Source organism: Hyaena hyaena, unplaced genomic scaffold, assembly GCF_003009895.1.
Source record: "Hyaena hyaena isolate Hyena2069 unplaced genomic scaffold, ASM300989v1 scaffold_86, whole genome shotgun sequence".
Classification (NCBI taxonomy): domain Eukaryota; kingdom Metazoa; phylum Chordata; class Mammalia; order Carnivora; family Hyaenidae; genus Hyaena; species Hyaena hyaena.
Window position 1 is genome coordinate 2,152,300 of NW_024080721.1, and position 15,776 is coordinate 2,168,075.

The 15,776-nt window shown below is 45.5% G+C and overlaps 1 protein-coding gene and 3 non-coding genes across 5 annotated transcripts; all 4 read left to right on the forward strand.

Moving 5' to 3' along the window:
- Positions 1–261: 261 nt before the first annotated feature.
- NCL (nucleolin) lies at positions 262–9,780 on the forward strand. 2 transcript variants are annotated; one of them, XM_039234554.1, is made up of 14 exons: positions 262–441; positions 1,637–1,753; positions 3,031–3,511; positions 3,914–4,114; positions 4,225–4,311; positions 4,509–4,650; positions 5,363–5,487; positions 6,104–6,227; positions 6,736–6,893; positions 7,343–7,466; positions 7,717–7,850; positions 8,406–8,532; positions 8,892–9,022; positions 9,299–9,780. In XM_039234554.1, exons 1-14 carry the CDS (start codon positions 424–426, stop codon positions 9,373–9,375), a joined length of 2,046 nt encoding a protein of 681 aa, XP_039090485.1. In that variant the 5' UTR covers positions 262–423; the 3' UTR covers positions 9,376–9,780. The 2 variants fall into 2 exon arrangements, with proteins under 2 accessions (XP_039090485.1, XP_039090484.1); XM_039234553.1 differs by having other exon boundaries at positions 263–441; positions 8,892–9,115.
- LOC120233391 lies at positions 4,358–4,426 on the forward strand. The gene has a single exon (XR_005528805.1). It is a non-coding gene; the product is annotated as a small nucleolar RNA SNORD82 (small nucleolar RNA).
- LOC120233392 lies at positions 7,970–8,050 on the forward strand. The gene has a single exon (XR_005528806.1). It is a non-coding gene; the product is annotated as a small nucleolar RNA SNORD20 (small nucleolar RNA).
- Positions 8,585–8,719, forward strand: LOC120233398. The gene has a single exon (XR_005528810.1). It is a non-coding gene; the product is annotated as a small nucleolar RNA SNORA75 (small nucleolar RNA).
- Positions 9,781–15,776: the final 5,996 nt, after the last annotated feature.

The window sequence follows — 15,776 nt, forward strand, 5'->3', positions numbered from 1 at the left end:
GAAGAGGCTCTTCAGGAACCGCGCGCCTACTAGCCAATCAGCACCAGCCTTGCACAAAGCGAGTCCCACCCCCAGGGCGCCGCCACCGAATCCCCTCCCCCCTCCCGTGGCCGCCTCGGCCCGCCCACTCCCGCCTGCGCCCCGCCCCACGCCGTTCTTGGGTAAAGGCTCGCGATTGGTCCATAGGTCGGACGCAACCTCTAGTTGGTCGAGACGGAGTCACGAGGGCGCCGTCGTCGCCTTTCCAGAGGCGATTACTGGGCAGGCTCAGTCTTTCGCCTCAGTCTCGAGCTCTAGCTGGCAGCCAAGCGTACGTGCTCCGGGATATTCTGTACCAGCGGCCGCCATCGCCGTCGCTTGGGTTCCTCTGGACTCGTCTGCGCCACTCGCCCGCCACACACTCCACCGGCATAAGCCGCCATCATGGTGAAGCTCGCAAAGGTAAGAAGCCTGCTTGCGCAAGCATGGACGTCGAGGCCTGCTTTCTGAGGAGGGCGCGCGCGGCGCCGCGAGGAGGAGGGCCTGCGCGCCGTCCCGGGCGCGTTCGAGGGCGCCATGCTGCGGGAAATCTCGCGCGGTTAGCGGGAAGGTCTCGCGGCTTTTGGCTGTTCGGTGGCGAGGTGAAGGGGCTTCGGCAGGTTTCGCGGGTGGTTGTGGCGGCGCGGAAAGACTTCGAGACTGAGTGGGGAGGGGGCGCTGGGGCTCGGGGCGGAGGGATGATGCCAAACTCCTGCGACAGGCCGAAACGGGGCCCCGCCTCCTGACGCACGTGCCCCAGCGCGCGGCCCGCCACGTGGGCCGCGCCGCGTGTGTCCCGGCGTCTGCTGAGGGGACCTGGCCGTGAGGCGGGGGAGCGGCGGGACTGCTTTAGATGGAGGCCTTGTGGCTTGCGGGATGTCGGCTCCAGCCAGACGGGCGGGGGCGAGGTGGGCTCCGGGAGGATGCCCTGCCTCGTGCTTCCTGTGCTGTGCTGCGCGCACATGGTGACCTGCGAGGTGTCTTCACGTGGCCCCGCCGGGTCTGGAAGGGGCGGGGTTTCCACGGGAAAGGAGAACTTCACCGGGAGACCGAAGGTTGTAAGGGGCAGTCGTGCTTTTTTTTTTTTTTTTTTTTTAAAAAAAAGCTGTCTTAAAGAGCCTCCCCATCCCGAATTTGGAATCAGGTGAGAGTGTAGGATGTGGTGCCAGAATGAACCAAAACCTTTTTTAAGGTAGTCCCGCCCCATTCCCCCCGCCCCCCCGCGGTGAAGAGCTACGGGTTGGCCGTTAAAATGGGCCAGTTGTAGTTTATACTGTTTGAACCATCTGTGATATAGCGATTGCTTTTGGAAGTATAGTTTTAAAACCAGATGTGTTTCATGGAGGCAAAAGGAGGGAGATGATTTCCTTGAAGTTGTCTTTCTCATTCTTGGGTGGTTTTTGTAAACCACACGGAAAATGGGGGATCGGGGTTCAGAGTCTCCTGCCTTACGGTTGTCCTCAGTACTTACTAGTTTAGGTGGTAGTTCACGTGTCAATATTTATTTCAGCAGTCTGAAAATAGGGTTAAAAAAAAGATGACTTTACTCTGAAGAATGATGGCAAAATATGAGTGTTATGCGATGTCGGAGGTGTGATGTGCTAATTGTTTGTTTTAGGCTGGTAAAAATCAAAGCGACCCCAAGAAAATGGCTCCTCCCCCCAAGGAGGTAGAAGAAGACAGTGAAGATGAAGAAATGTCAGAAGATGAAGATGATGATAGCAGTGGAGAAGAGGTAATTATATACAACTTGATGCAGAGTTGTGTTAAACTACGAAATGGAGAATTAAAACAGGTGGTATCAGATGTCTGAAAATACTGGCAAAAAGCAAATTATATTCATTCATCCATGACCTGCTGAGATGATTGTCTCCCAAGCTCTTCATTGACATGTTGAGATATAGGGTAAGTATTTGAGTGAATTTGACAGAAAAGATTTAGAGTCTCCATTTTCTGTGCTCTCTGTAGAGTTTGGTGTTAGATATTATATTAAATCGTGATATTTTCCTGGTTTCAGTATGTTAGGCTCACGTACTAGACGAGTAAACAGCCTGAACGATTAACTGTCTAGTAAGTGGCATTGCTGAGCATTGGTCTCAGGTCTCAGGTTAGCCTTGCCAGATTCCTTTCCTAGCGCCCAAGATGATTGTGAGCTCTGTAATGCTAGTTACTGTTAACCTCTTGGTATGGGTTGAGGGTTGCCACCTCTCTTGTGTGTTAACCTGGTAGCATGCCTGGCTACTGTTTGCTCACTGTAAAGACCACTAATCACTGTATTTGTGCCCATATTCGTTTAGAATTTAATAAAGGTTTTACTGTTCATTACCAGATAAAACTAACAGTGAGTAGAAAGTGGCTTTGAGTAAATTTCATGTAGATGAATGGAAGTTTTTATCAAAAAAGATGCTCACTCTTTGTATTAATTTTGCAGGGCCTGACCAGTCTGTTTGTTACTCATTTTATTTTCTAGTTCTAAGAATGAGCTTTCAATGAGCTTTAATACCAGCACCCGCTGTGAGAACCCTAAATGATGTACTTAACAAGTAGAGCTTTTTATTGCAAGACTTCTAACAGATATGCCAACTTATTAGGTCTCTAACCGTATGAGAGGTTGATGCTGTTGTCCTTTACAGAAGAGGAAAAAGAGTTGAGGCTTAAAATTTAAGCTTTTCCTAAGGCTGTCAAAGTGGCAGGTAGGGTCCAGACAGTCTGTTGTCAGAGTCCATATTGGGCTGTGCCACTATAAATGCAGTTATAATGGATGAAGTACAGGAATTCAGAGGTATTTTAACTGTTAAGAGTGATTTCTTTTGCTTCAGTATTTTGTTTTATCTGAAGATGAAGACTTTGACTTCAGGCACATGGAAGGTAGTTTAACACGCTGATATACATCTAATGCATGTGGTCTTGAGCCAGAACCAGTGTGAGAATAGTACCTTACTTGCTCATGGGACCAAGGCACCCTTTTTGGGTTTGGAAACAGATTTATGTTTGGTTTTATTTATTCTTCAGGTTATCATTCCTCAGAAAAAAGGCAAGAAGGCTGCAGCAACTCCAGCAAAGAAGGTGATGGTTTCCCCAACAAAAAAGGTGGCAGTTGCCACACCAGCCAAGAAAGCAGTCGTCACCCCTGGCAAAAAGGCAGCAGCCACACCAGCCAAAAAAGCCGTTGCACCAGCCAAAGCAGTAGCAACACCTGGCAAGAAGGGAGCGACACCGGGCAAGGCATTGGTAGCAACTCCTGGTAAGAAAGGAGCGGCCGCCCCAGCCAAGGGAGCAAAGAATGGTAAGAATGCTAAGAAGGAAGACAGTGATGAGGAAGATGAGGAAGACAGTGAAGATGAAGAAGAGGAAGACGAGGATGAAGATGAGGACGAATTCGAGCCAGCAGTGATGAAGGCCGCCGCCGCCCCTGCCTCGGATGATGAGGAGGATGACGAGGAGGAGGAGGATGAAGACGATGAGGAAGATGAAGATGATGAAGATGACGATGGTAAGGGGTTCTTTTGTTCTTGGACTGATTTTTTATACGACACATCAGAGGAGAGGTTTTGGTAGTGATGCTACATATTCTAGGACAATCTAGAAGTTAGATGAAAATCCTTCCTGGGACTTTCTGGGTGTTTGTGGTACACTAGTCTTGTTGCCCAAAATGATTGCCTGCCCTTGAGAAAATGTTTACAATGTCATGTTTTGTTTTTTATATTAGTTATTTTTATATTTTTATATTAGTATTTTTAATAAGGTAGCATTTTGCTTTCAACTGATACGTGTACTCCTTTCTGCATGTTGGTGCTGCTTTGGATAGGATTATATTTCCTTTAGATTTTCCAAGAACTAATGTTGGTTTGGGAAGAATTCTCTTGAGTTTTTGACTAAGTTGCATCTCTTTCAGACTCTGAAGAAGAAGCTATGGAGACTACACCAGCCAAAGGAAAGAAAACCCCTGCAAAAGCTGTTCCTGTGAAGGCTAAGAGCACAGCCGAGGATGAAGATGAAGAAGAAGATGAGGAGGATGAGGATGATGAAGATGATGAGGAAGAGGAGGATGATGAGGAGGAAGAAGAGGAGGAGGAGGAGGAAGAAGAGGAGGAAGGTAATCAAGTTAGATTCTGAAGTACAGTGATAAAAATGTATAGTTTATTTGGGAAAAAAGGGGAAGCACTTCAATGGTGTAACGTAGATTGTTTAAAATCTTGTGTATAGAGCCTGTCAAAGAAGCACCTGGAAAGCGAAAGAAGGAAATGGCCAAGCAGAAAGCAGCTCCTGAAGCCAAGAAACAGAAAGTAGAAGGTAACTTGCAGAATGGGGAGTAGGGGAGGGTTGTGTGGCACCTGATTGCACAAGTGATGAACAGCAAAGGGACTTAATACTGAAACCTGATGTGATATTGTGATGTCTGATGTGCTCTGTGTAGACATTTCGCACTGGAAATTTAATTTCATGACATACTTTACAAATAGGCTAACTTGAATTCCTATTTTGTACAGGTACAGAACCAACTACATCATTCAACCTTTTTGTTGGAAACCTGAACTTCAGCAAGTCTGCTCCTGAATTAAAAACCGGCATCAGTGATATTTTTGCTAAAAATGATCTTGCTGTTGTGGATGTCAGAATTGGTGTGTCTAGGTGAGTATGGGGAAGTTCTTCACGTTACTCCTGGGTTTGCAAGTTTTCAGAGATTAGCTATTAATGAATTATGTTATTAGATTATCAAAGTGTAAAATCCCAAATTGAAGTTCCTAAAGTCTCCCTTATATTTTGTTGCATCACTAAATAATTTTTAGTGAGTTACAAGATTTGAATCTTGTGTTTCTAGGAAGATCTTAAACTCTTGGATTTGAAGAGCTGTAATGAGTGGTTCTTTAAGATTTTTGTTAACTTTGTTTTGAGAACAAGCACAAGTAGGAGAGGGGGACAGTGAGAGAGGGAGGGAGAGAGACTCCCAAGCAGGCTCCAGGCTACCAGCACAGAGCCCAGTGTGTGGTTTAAACACAGAAAGCTGGGAGATGACCTGAGCCAAAACCAAGAGTTTGAACACTTAACCAACTGAGCCACCTGGGGACTCCTAAAATAGATTCTTTTGGTGGCTGTTAGTTGTTAACAAGCAATATGGCTAATAAAGATGATCTCAGAATGAACTTGCATCAGTTTCTGATACCTCACTCTGCAGCGGCACTTTATAGAGCCTTAACTTCTGTTAATACCATAGATTCTTTCTGCTTAATCTTGTTTGCATCATCACATTAGTGTTACTGCTTGCCCAGAAGGTATTGTGTAGTTTCTGTAGGTTTTTTTTTCCCATTCGTAATTCTGGACTTGTCATCTTACTGCCTTAAAGGAAGTTTGGCTATGTGGATTTTGAATCTGCTGAAGACCTGGAAAAGGCTTTGGAACTCACTGGTTTAAAAGTCTTTGGCAATGAAATTAAACTAGAAAAACCAAAGGGAAAAGACAGTAAGAAAGGTATGTAAGGCTTCGGGTAATTGTAATGACTGATTTCTAACTTGTTAATGGTTGTATATCTAGTTGGGAGCTAGTTGGCCAGGGTAAATAGTTTAACTTTTATCCTCATTTTCCTTAGAATTAAATGAGTTCAAGTGATAAATGCACTGCTTGCTGGTGTTCTAAAATTCCCGGGTCAGATGAGCAAGAGTAGACTTCTTTTGAAAAAAAAAATTGGTTAATACAGAGATTTCTCTATTCAATTGAGCTACGTAAGATCCCAACTACTCTTTTTGTATCCTTTATCTTTTATCTCTCCACTTGTCATATTTCAAATTTTAATGTTCGTGATCTTTTTTAATTCAAAAAATACTGAGCACCTGTTTTAGTTTGAGCACTGCTCTGAGTATCCAACATATAATTTGATTTCAGTTGTGACAGCAGCTTGTGTTTTTTTGCTATTGCTAAATCTCCGTATTTCTGTACATGTACATAAGCGTATACGTACATGGACCGTGCCTTGTGTATTGTAGGAGCTCAGGGTATTTATTGAGCAGAACTTTTCCATTAGGTGATCTTTGGGGAGGGAGGGTGTGTCTTTTAAGCCATACGCTTCATTTTTGTCTTTTATATCTAGATCGAGATGCAAGAACACTTTTGGCTAAAAACCTGCCTTACAAAGTTACTCAGGATGAATTAAAAGAAGTGTTTGAAGATGCTGTGGAAATCAGATTAGTCAGCAAGGATGGAAAGAGTAAAGGGTATGTTTTGTGTGTAAGAAACGTTGAGGTCTATTAAAATTAATGAATTTCTATGATTCTATAAAAGAAATTTTCAAATTCTCACATTTCTGAGTGTGTGATTTGGCACGAAATAACCTTTAACCAGTGCCTTAATTTCTTAATCTGTACAGTGGGGATAACATACTCAATCTATAGGGTGATTGTAAAAGATTCCAAATGCATACAAAGTATTGTGAAATGTACATAGCTTTGTAAATAATAGCAGTTATGCAGTGGGATGGGGTTACCATGAACAAGTTATCTAGGTATGCTTGGCAATCTTCTATAGTGGAAGGAAAACTGTAATAGGCAAGTGAAACGTGACAGGAAACCAGAACATTTCAGTTAATTCTTAAGAACATTTTTATTGTATTCATTTGAAACAAGGTTCTTTTGATCATATCAGAATGTTTGTGTTAACATGTTGTTTTTTAAATATGGGGTTTTAAAAAGTGAGTTCATAGAGTCTTTTTCTCTACTGTTGCAGGATTGCTTATATTGAATTTAAGACAGAAGCTGATGCAGAGAAAACATTGGAAGAAAAGCAGGGAACAGAGATAGATGGGCGATCTATTTCCCTGTATTATACTGGAGAGAAAGGTCAAAATCAAGACTATAGAGGTGGAAAGAATAGCACTTGGAGTGGTAAGAATTTTCAGAGTTCCAGGATTGATGGAGGGACATCTTTGCATCTTAACTTTTTTTTTTTTAGTTAACCAATAAATTAGGTGTACCTCTATAATAGTAATTCGGTGTCTTGAGTGAGAGCTGTATGAAGTCATTTTGCATTAGAACATAGACCTCTTCCTTTGTGTGTTTGATGCTTTAAGTGACTTAAATGGTATGCATTTTAAAATTAGAATATTGTTCTAAGAACAGGTAAACAAACAGATTTCACCTATCTAGGTAACAGGAATATAACAGTGCATGATACGTACTCATTATGAGTGACAAGTGGAAGTCCACCTGCATGGACGTTGACATGTTAACTCCTAGTCATAGAAGTTCTTGAATAAGGTATTATAGCTATGACTGAATTTGGGAACCATTGTTTCAAAGTCTTCATTTGTTTTTGTTTTTTTTTTCCTTTGTAGGTGAATCAAAAACTCTGGTTTTAAGCAACCTCTCCTACAATGCAACAGAAGAAACTCTTCAAGAAGTATTTGAGAAGGCAACTTTTATTAAAGTGCCCCAGAACCAAAATGGCAAATCTAAAGGGTAAGATAATTAGTATGTTTAGGATATTAATTATGGGCTTTAAGAATGCCTTGTGTATATCTAAAAAAAAAAAAGTCAAATTAGGTTTTCCTGGCTGTTACTGGAGGCTGAATCCTTTTCGCTCACAAATTGGGCATAAAGAGCATCATTTAAGTATCTCCTTGAGGTAAAAGTATCTCCTTGGTGGCATTAGATGGCAGCATAGCAACCATGTGCTTGGTAACTGACTCTAAATATTGTTTGTTTTCAGATATGCGTTTATAGAATTTGCTTCATTTGAAGATGCTAAAGAAGCTTTAAATTCCTGTAATAAAAGGGAAATTGAAGGCAGAGCAATCAGGCTGGAGTTGCAGGGACCCAGGGGATCACCTAACGCAAGAAGCCGTAAGTTACGTTTAACAAGGTGTTGAGGGTCGGCACTCCTGAGTGCTATGCCACATTACTTCTTTGGTCCAGTTTAGAGATGAAAGTTTGTTTTCCTGTTGCTGCTGAGTGAAGGATCCTGGATATGATGATTGATTATCTGAGAACATAACTGATGAAATCTCAAGAAAATTCCTCTAGATAGTCAAGTTCTGATCCAGCGAGGTCTCCTAGCAGCACATTTGTCCCTGGTTACTGCCCTGTGTGATGATTGTAACAGCTGCCTGCTTGTTTAGGGATTGCGGTCTTATTTGCGTTGCAAAGCAGGAGACGGGCTCTCTGTTGCTCTGGTCACCAGTGTAAACTAAGATGATTGATCTATGCCTTTTCCTTTAATGGGCACTAGTTTGCTACATTACTTTTATGTGCCTTTCTTCCGGAGATATTTAAGTGAAAGGCTAACATCTGCTAGGCCAAGCATTCTCCAAAAGTAGTCTCATACTGGATGTTGGTAAAAGCTACCATCGGTGGTTGTTATTATGGCTTTAGGTAAAATGTGCAATCTTTCTTCCATAGAGCCGTCCAAGACTTTGTTTGTCAAAGGTCTGTCTGAGGATACCACAGAAGAGACATTAAAGGAGTCGTTTGATGGCTCTGTTCGGGCAAGGATAGTCACTGACCGGGAGACTGGGTCCTCCAAAGGGTAAGATGAAAGGAAATGCTCGTCCATGCAGCGGAGACCTCCTTTCTAGTGTATCTTCTCATTGAGCTCCTTTCTGTCGATTGGTGGCAGTTTATGGATTCGCACGAGAAGAAGAGACAATTCACAGTTAGCATTATTTTATCTTCTGTTTTCACAGAGGTATATTCTGCTGATGTGTGAGACATTGCTGAGGGTCGATAAAATGAGTTTCAGCCTTCCATAGGGAGCTCCTCCGTCCCTTGGGTCTTTCCTCAGCGAAGCACATCTGCTTCTGTGGAGTCCCTGTCTGACGTGTGAGGTTTATCTTGCCGCTTGGAGTATGTGTTCTGTAATGGGGAATTTCATTTCGCCTCTTCCAGGTTCGGTTTTGTAGACTTCAACAGTGAGGAAGATGCCAAAGCCGCCAAGGAGGCCATGGAGGATGGTGAAATTGACGGAAACAAAGTTACTTTGGACTGGGCCAAGCCGAAGGGTGAAGGTGGCTTTGGAGGTCGCGGTGGAGGCAGAGGTGGCTTTGGAGGCCGAGGTGGCGGCAGAGGAGGCCGAGGGGGATTTGGTGGCAGAGGCCGAGGAGGCTTTGGAGGTAAGGAGCCTGGGGGCCTTTCTGCGTGTGTGCACTGGACGCTGTGGCATGGGTACTTCAGAACGTGCCCCGAGCCCAGGCAGGGTTCCCTGTACCAGCCTCCAGGTTGTCACTCATCATTCTGGGAAGGGGAGGACTCCTGGCAGCTTTGCACTCATTCTTTACCATCTTGCCTTCCTATAGGGCGAGGAGGCTTCCGAGGCGGCAGAGGAGGAGGGGGAGACCACAAGCCACAAGGAAAGAAGACGAAGTTTGAATAGTTTCTTCCATCCCTCTGTCTTTTCCCTCTTCTGTTTGAAAGAAAAGGACTCTGGGGTTTTTACTCTGTTACCTGATCAATGACAGAGCCTTCTGAGGACATTCCAAGACAGTATACAGTCCTGTGGTCTACTTGGAAGTTCGTATAGATAACATTTCAAAGGAGATACCCTGTTGGTTTTGACTGGATATTCATATAAACTTTTTAAAGAGATGAGTGATAGAGCTAATCCTTATCTGTAAGTTTTGAATTTATATTGTTTCTTCCCATGTACAAAACCATTTTTTTCCTACAAATAGTTTTGTTTTTGTTTTTTTGCGTTGGGGGGTGTAAAGGAAAGCAGAATGTTTTATCATGATTTTTGCTTCAGCAACTTTGGGACAAATTAAAAGTCCTAAACTCTGGTGCCAGACTTGTACTTCCTAGAGTGTGTCTCCTGGAACCCCACTGCAGGCGGGGGGTGGCAGAGCCGGCTTTCTTGCTCCAGATCCCCCCCACCCCCCCCAGTGGAAGTGCTTGTTAAATTGGTTTCAAGAATCCTGGCCACAGGTTTTGGTGACCTGAAAGGTTTGTTGGAAATCTGCTCTGGCTTATCCTGTTTGTCGCAGGCCTGAAGATCAGGTGTTCCAGAAGAAGTGCTCTGGAGAGAGGCTAGAAGCACACTGGTCAGGCCTCCTGAGACCTGCAGTTGAGAGCATGGATTCTGGAATTGGCAATAATTTAATAGAATTTGTGCTGAACGAATGGACTGGTGGGGGCTTGGAGACTGTGGTGAACCTGGGGAAGAAACCACCAGTCCAGTAGGTGGGCCCTCCTGTTTTGTAAGTCTTCCCACAACCTCTGGTTAAACTGACCAAGAAAGGGCTTTGGTTGGTATTCACTAATTTAAGTACTCCTTATTCCCTCTGCCACCTACTAATAACGAAGGGCCCCAAGGTCTACGCCAGGAGATTAACAGGGTGACTACTAAACCACACCCCAGATGCTATGGAGTGGGGGTGTTAAACAGCCATCAAAAACCCATGGACTCTAACCCCCTTTTCAGACTAGTCAAAATGCCAAATACAGATGGGCTTCTGGCTAGTAGAGCATGTGACTTTTTTTAAGCTTCTCCATTTACTTTGAGAGTGTGAGAATCCCAAGCAGGCTCTGAGCTGTTCGCACAGAGCCTGACCTGGGGCTTGATGCCACAGACTGAGATCCTGACCCGAGCTGAAATCACGAGTTGGGTGCTCAACTGACCGAGCCACCCAGGTGTGCCATTAAAAAAAAATCTTCATTTGGCTCAGGTTATGATTTAAGGGTTTGTGGGATTGGGCCCCACATCAGCCTCTAACTGATCATGGAGGGCCTGCTTGGGGTTCTCGCTCCTCTCTGTCTCTCCCTTGCTTGTGCTTGCTCTCTAAACATTTAAAAAATTCAACCAACTTTGTATTTTAGCAAAATAAAATCTTCATTTTTGAGAGCAAGGGAGGGACAGAGATGAGAGGATCCAAAGCAGCTTCTGCTGACAACCCGTAGTGATGCTTAACGGACTGTCATCCGGGCACCGTTAACACATTTCTAATGGTGAGGGGAAAAGGAAGGGGCGCCAGGGTGGTTCAGTTAGTGACCGACCAGCTCAGGTCATCCCATGGCTCATGGGTTCAAGCCCTACGCTGGGCTCTGCTGACAGCCCAGAACCTGGAGCCTGCTTCACAGATTTTGTGTCTCCCACTCTGTCCCTCTCCTGCACAAGTTCTCTCTCAAAAATAAACATTAAAAGTTTTTTTAAGTAAATGGATAGTTCATTTTAGGCCAGGTGAGTATCCCTGTGGGATGAGGAAGCCTCAGCTCCATGCATATCCTTTGCAACTTAAGCCAGTCTTGTTCCACACCCTATGGAGACAGAGGACAGCTAGCAGATACTGTCTGAAAAACCTAAAAAAACTTTGGCAGCCTGGGTTTCTCTGGGTTTAAAAGTTCAGTTGGAGCGCATCAGGTACGGTGTGTGTTGTGTTCACTCAGTGGAGTTCAGACTGCATTATGTCAGAACTTCCATCAGTGGCAAATCCGTGTCCGAAAGCTGGGCTAGCAAGGCCTGTGAGGTCGTGTTTGGGTCTCCTGAGACCTAGCAAAGGATTCTAGGACCTTAGTGACCCTGCAGCCTGCTCTCATGTACGTGCTCACCCTGGTTGTCTGCTCTGCCCGGGAGGCCTAGAGGCCTAAATAAGCTGAAAAGCTCCTTGGTCATTGGGAGCAGAAATCAGGGTTGCTGTAAGACCAGGCCCAGCACAGCCAGTGCTTAAGGGCTGGTTAAATGCAATTGAGTAGGACTGGGCAGCCCTCGGGGTGGCGTGTTTGTGGGTTCCCTTGCTGGAGGGAAGAGAAGCCTATTCCACCCTTAGAATTGCTCTTGGAGGGTCCAGGTGGCACAACTAAGCATCTGACTTCAGCTCAGGTCATGATCTCCTGGTTTGTGAGTTTGAGCCCCAGATCGGGCTCCGTTGTCAGCCCTGAGCCCACTTGGGATCCTCCGGCCCCCTCCCTGCCCCTTCTCCCCTGTCTCACAAAAATGAACATAAAATCTAGAATTGCTCACACACGTACTTTACTAAGAGCAGATGCTGCCGGTGCTGGGCCCGGGCTGTGTGCACCCCTCGGCCCCTCTAGATGCCTGATGTGGGCAGGAGGATACGGTCCACTCTCCCTTTCTGCTATTTGGTTCCTCACCATTCCGTCAGAGGGCCCGTGCAGCCCTGCCTGGGTGTCTGGGGTCTCTGTGCCAGCTGCCGCGGGATGGAGGGGAGGCTAGGGGGTAGTCTGTCAGGCCAAAGAGGAGCGATTCAGCTTACATTTCAGGGACTGGAGTCCTGCAAACGTCTTTAATTCTTGACCTCCCTGATGCCTGTCTGGTGTCTGGGTTGGGCTGGGTCAAGGTTTTGCAGCCATTTTAGAAGAGCAGTTCCCTTTAGCAAATGGTTGTCGCTGCCTCTGACGTTCTTCCAGCAGGTGGCAGCACATCCACACGAATGGAAAGCTGAGGCTGCGTTTCTGGCCAATGTGTTTTGTTTCTTTCAAGGTTTATTTTGAGAGAACACACAAACGAGGGAAGGGCAGAGAGAAAATCCCAAGCAGGCTCTGTGCTGTCAGCCAGAAGACCCCATGAACTAGAAGATCATGACCTGAGCCGAGATCAAGAGTTGGGCACTTAACTGAGCCACCCAGGCATCCCCAGGCCAGTGGGACTTCAAACTGCCACTTGGGTTGAGTGATGGGGCCTGGGAGCCTGCTGTGGAGAACTCCGTTTTAGGGAATGCTTGTCCTGTACCCTTTCTCAGACTTCTCCCATTTTTATATGCTTGGTTCATGGTCTTGTATCTCAGCCTGTCTCCCCCCAGCCTAAAGTGCCCAAACTTTTCTTGTCAAAAGAATTGTCCCCTGAACCGACCTCCCCACCCAGCTATTGCCGCTTCCCTTCATTGCCAGACTGAGTGGGACCCCACTCCTGCCTCCCACTGCTCCCTAGCATTGTGGCTTCTGTCCCCTCACTGCCCTGCATCTGACAGATGATCCCTCCTTCCTGCCTGAAACTCCCTTCCCCGCCCTTAGAAAACTCGGGCAGACTAGAGCCGTGCTCTGTGACCCTCGGCCGAGGTGGAGAGGGGAAGAAAAGAACAAACAGCCCTTGGGTTAGAGCCTTTCAACAGGCTCCTCTCCAATTACTGATAGGAGCCAGTGGCTGTCCCCCGCAGATCGGGTAACCCAGCGACTCTGGGAAAAGGCTTGGAGAGCTCCTCTATTGCTGCTCCCTCCCTATGGAAACATGGAAAGAACACACGTGTCCCTGCCAGCCTGAGTAGAGGGGCTTGATTTTGTTCACTGTTCTGTCCCATGGGCCTAGGACAGTGCCTGACATGGTAGATACTCCACAAGTATGATGAACAAAAGAAGGGACCCCAGAGAAACGCCTTCCCCCAAATGCAGGGAAACCTATGATAGGAGAGAATCTGGGCCAGGAGTTCTTAACATTTGTGTGTAGGGGATTCTGGTAAAGCCCAACCTCTCAGAATAACGAGTTCTCAAAATTATTTGCTTAGAGGATCACAAAGGAAACCAATTATATTGAAGTAAGCTTAAAAGTATTTAAGAACAACTTTTGTGATACAATTATATATGTCTTCACTATTGGCGGTAGATAAGATGTATTTGCATTTAAAATACAGTTAAGTTAGGAGTTCGGTTCTGGTAATGATGAAGTGTCTTAAAACAGACGAACTGTTCTGTTGATAACAATTAGAAACTGTACAAAATATAAATCAGCTTTTAAAGATGTTGGACAGATGATACCAGATAGAAACTGGAGCAGATGTCTGACATCCTTAAGATAAGGAGAGGCGCCTGGGTGGCTCAGTCAGTTCAGCATCTGACTTTGGCTCAGGTCATGATCTCACGGTTCGTGGGTTCGAGCCCCGCGTCAGGCTCTGTGCTGACAGCTCAGAGCCTCGAGCCTGCTTCAGATTCTGTGTCTCCCTCTCTCTGCCCCTTCCCCAGCTCACATTCTGTCTCAAAAATAAACGTTAAAAAAAAGAAAATAAGAGTACTGGGTGAGATCCATGTTTAATCAGTTTTCCCCCTGTGGGTACGTACCCCCCCCCCCCCCAGTTAGCATGGATCCCCAGATGCAGAGTTAAGAGTTAAGCAGAAAGGGGGCCTGTCTTATTGCACTGAGGAGTCAGTTTGCAGTTTAACTCTGGAAGTTTTCCTGAAAATAAGAAAGACTGAGCCATAAGGTCTGCACACTTAATTGCCTTCAAATTCTTAGCCAGGTCCTAAATTGTGTACGCACGGGGCAAGAGTCTAATGAGCTCAGGGGAAAACCACAGTGGGAAGGTGAGAGAGTGGCTACAGATGCCAGCAGCTGCTGAGTGCTGGGGAGACAGAGTCGAGTTCAAGTGCTGCCCAGGCAGAGCCTTTTATTTTTTTTATTTAAAAAAAATTTTTTTATGTTTATTATTGAGACAGAGAGAAACAGAGCATGAATGGGGGAGGGTCAGAGAGAGAGGGAGACACAGAATCTGAAGCAGGCTCCAGGCTCTGAGCTAGCTGTCAGCAAATGCCCAATGCGGGGCTCGAACCCACGAACCGTGAGATCGTGACCTGAGCCGATATCAGATGCTTAACCGACTGAGCCACCCAGGCGCCCCCAGGCAGAGCCTTTTAATAAGCACCTCCAGCTTTCCTTTGAGACTTCGGCCACACGTTAGAAGTAACAGCCGTATCACACCTAAGGACTGAGTCTAGGACTTGGGGCAAAATACAAAACCAAAATGGGCTCACCCCAGCAAAGCCTTGAGCCTGAAACTAAGCCCCCACATGATCAACATGACCTGTTGGGAATTTAATTGCCTACAAAACTCAACAGTGTTCAGAGGAGGATAATAGAAATCCGACTCTACAGTGCATCATACGCAATGTCCAGTAAGCAAAAAATTGCTAGGGGCGCCTGGCTGGCTCAGTTTGTAGAGCATGTGGCTCTTCATCTCAAGAGTTATGGGTTTGAGCCCTACATTGAACATAGAGCTTACTTTTTAGAAAAAATTACTTGAAAGGCACCAAAGGCTTGGTCAGTTAAGAGTCCGACTTCGGCTCAGGCCATGATCTCTCTCACGGCTCGTGAGTTTAAGCCCTGCGTTGTGCTCTGTGCTGACAGCTTGGAGCCTGGAGCCTGCTTCCGATTGTGTCCTCCTCTCTCTGCCCCTCACTCACTTGCACTCTGTCTCTCTCTCAAATAAACATTAACAAAAGTTTTAAAAATGACTAGACCTGCAATACAGCATGAAAATGTCCACAATGAAGATATAAAGCTGATAAACACATACCTCACATGTTGAAATATGTAGGCAAAGACTTCAATCATAAGTATGTTAAATAATGTTCAGGAGAAGATGAGTCTGTTTAATAAAGAAATGGAATTTCTGGAGGGATATGGAAACTCTAAGAAAGGAACCAAATGGAAAACCTAGAACCGAAAAACAAAATATCTAAAAAAGTTCATTAGAAGGGCTTCACAGCAGAAGAAAGGATCAGTTAACCAGAGGACAGTTCAATAGAAATTATTGACAGAGTTCAGGACACGCTACCCCAAAATACAGCAGCTTGGCATATTGAATATTTCAAGCTGAAGGAATGTGAGAAATAGGTTCCAGAAGGACTCTCTGACCTTCCCTGAGGCAGGTGATAGGCCCTCCAGTGAGTGGTGTCCTCCCTGTACCTGGAAGAAAGGAGCCCCCTTACCTCTGAAAACAGGGACATCAAGAGGAGATGAAGGACAGGACTTGCTGTCTCTCCCCGTTTCGGGAACTCAGGACAGACCTTCTCTTTGGTCCTATCCCGTGTTCCCACAACGCTCCACTCTTTTAA

What these genes read in the sequence shown, in the direction of transcription:
- NCL (XM_039234553.1), top strand. An exon ending in AGATGATGAAGATGACGATG is followed by an intron (nt 3,512 to 3,913) that starts GTAAGGGGTTCT and finishes CATCTCTTTCAG; the next exon opens with ACTCTGAAGAAGAAGCTATG. An exon ending in GTCAGAATTGGTGTGTCTAG is followed by an intron (nt 4,651 to 5,362) that starts GTGAGTATGGGG and finishes ACTGCCTTAAAG; the next exon opens with GAAGTTTGGCTATGTGGATT.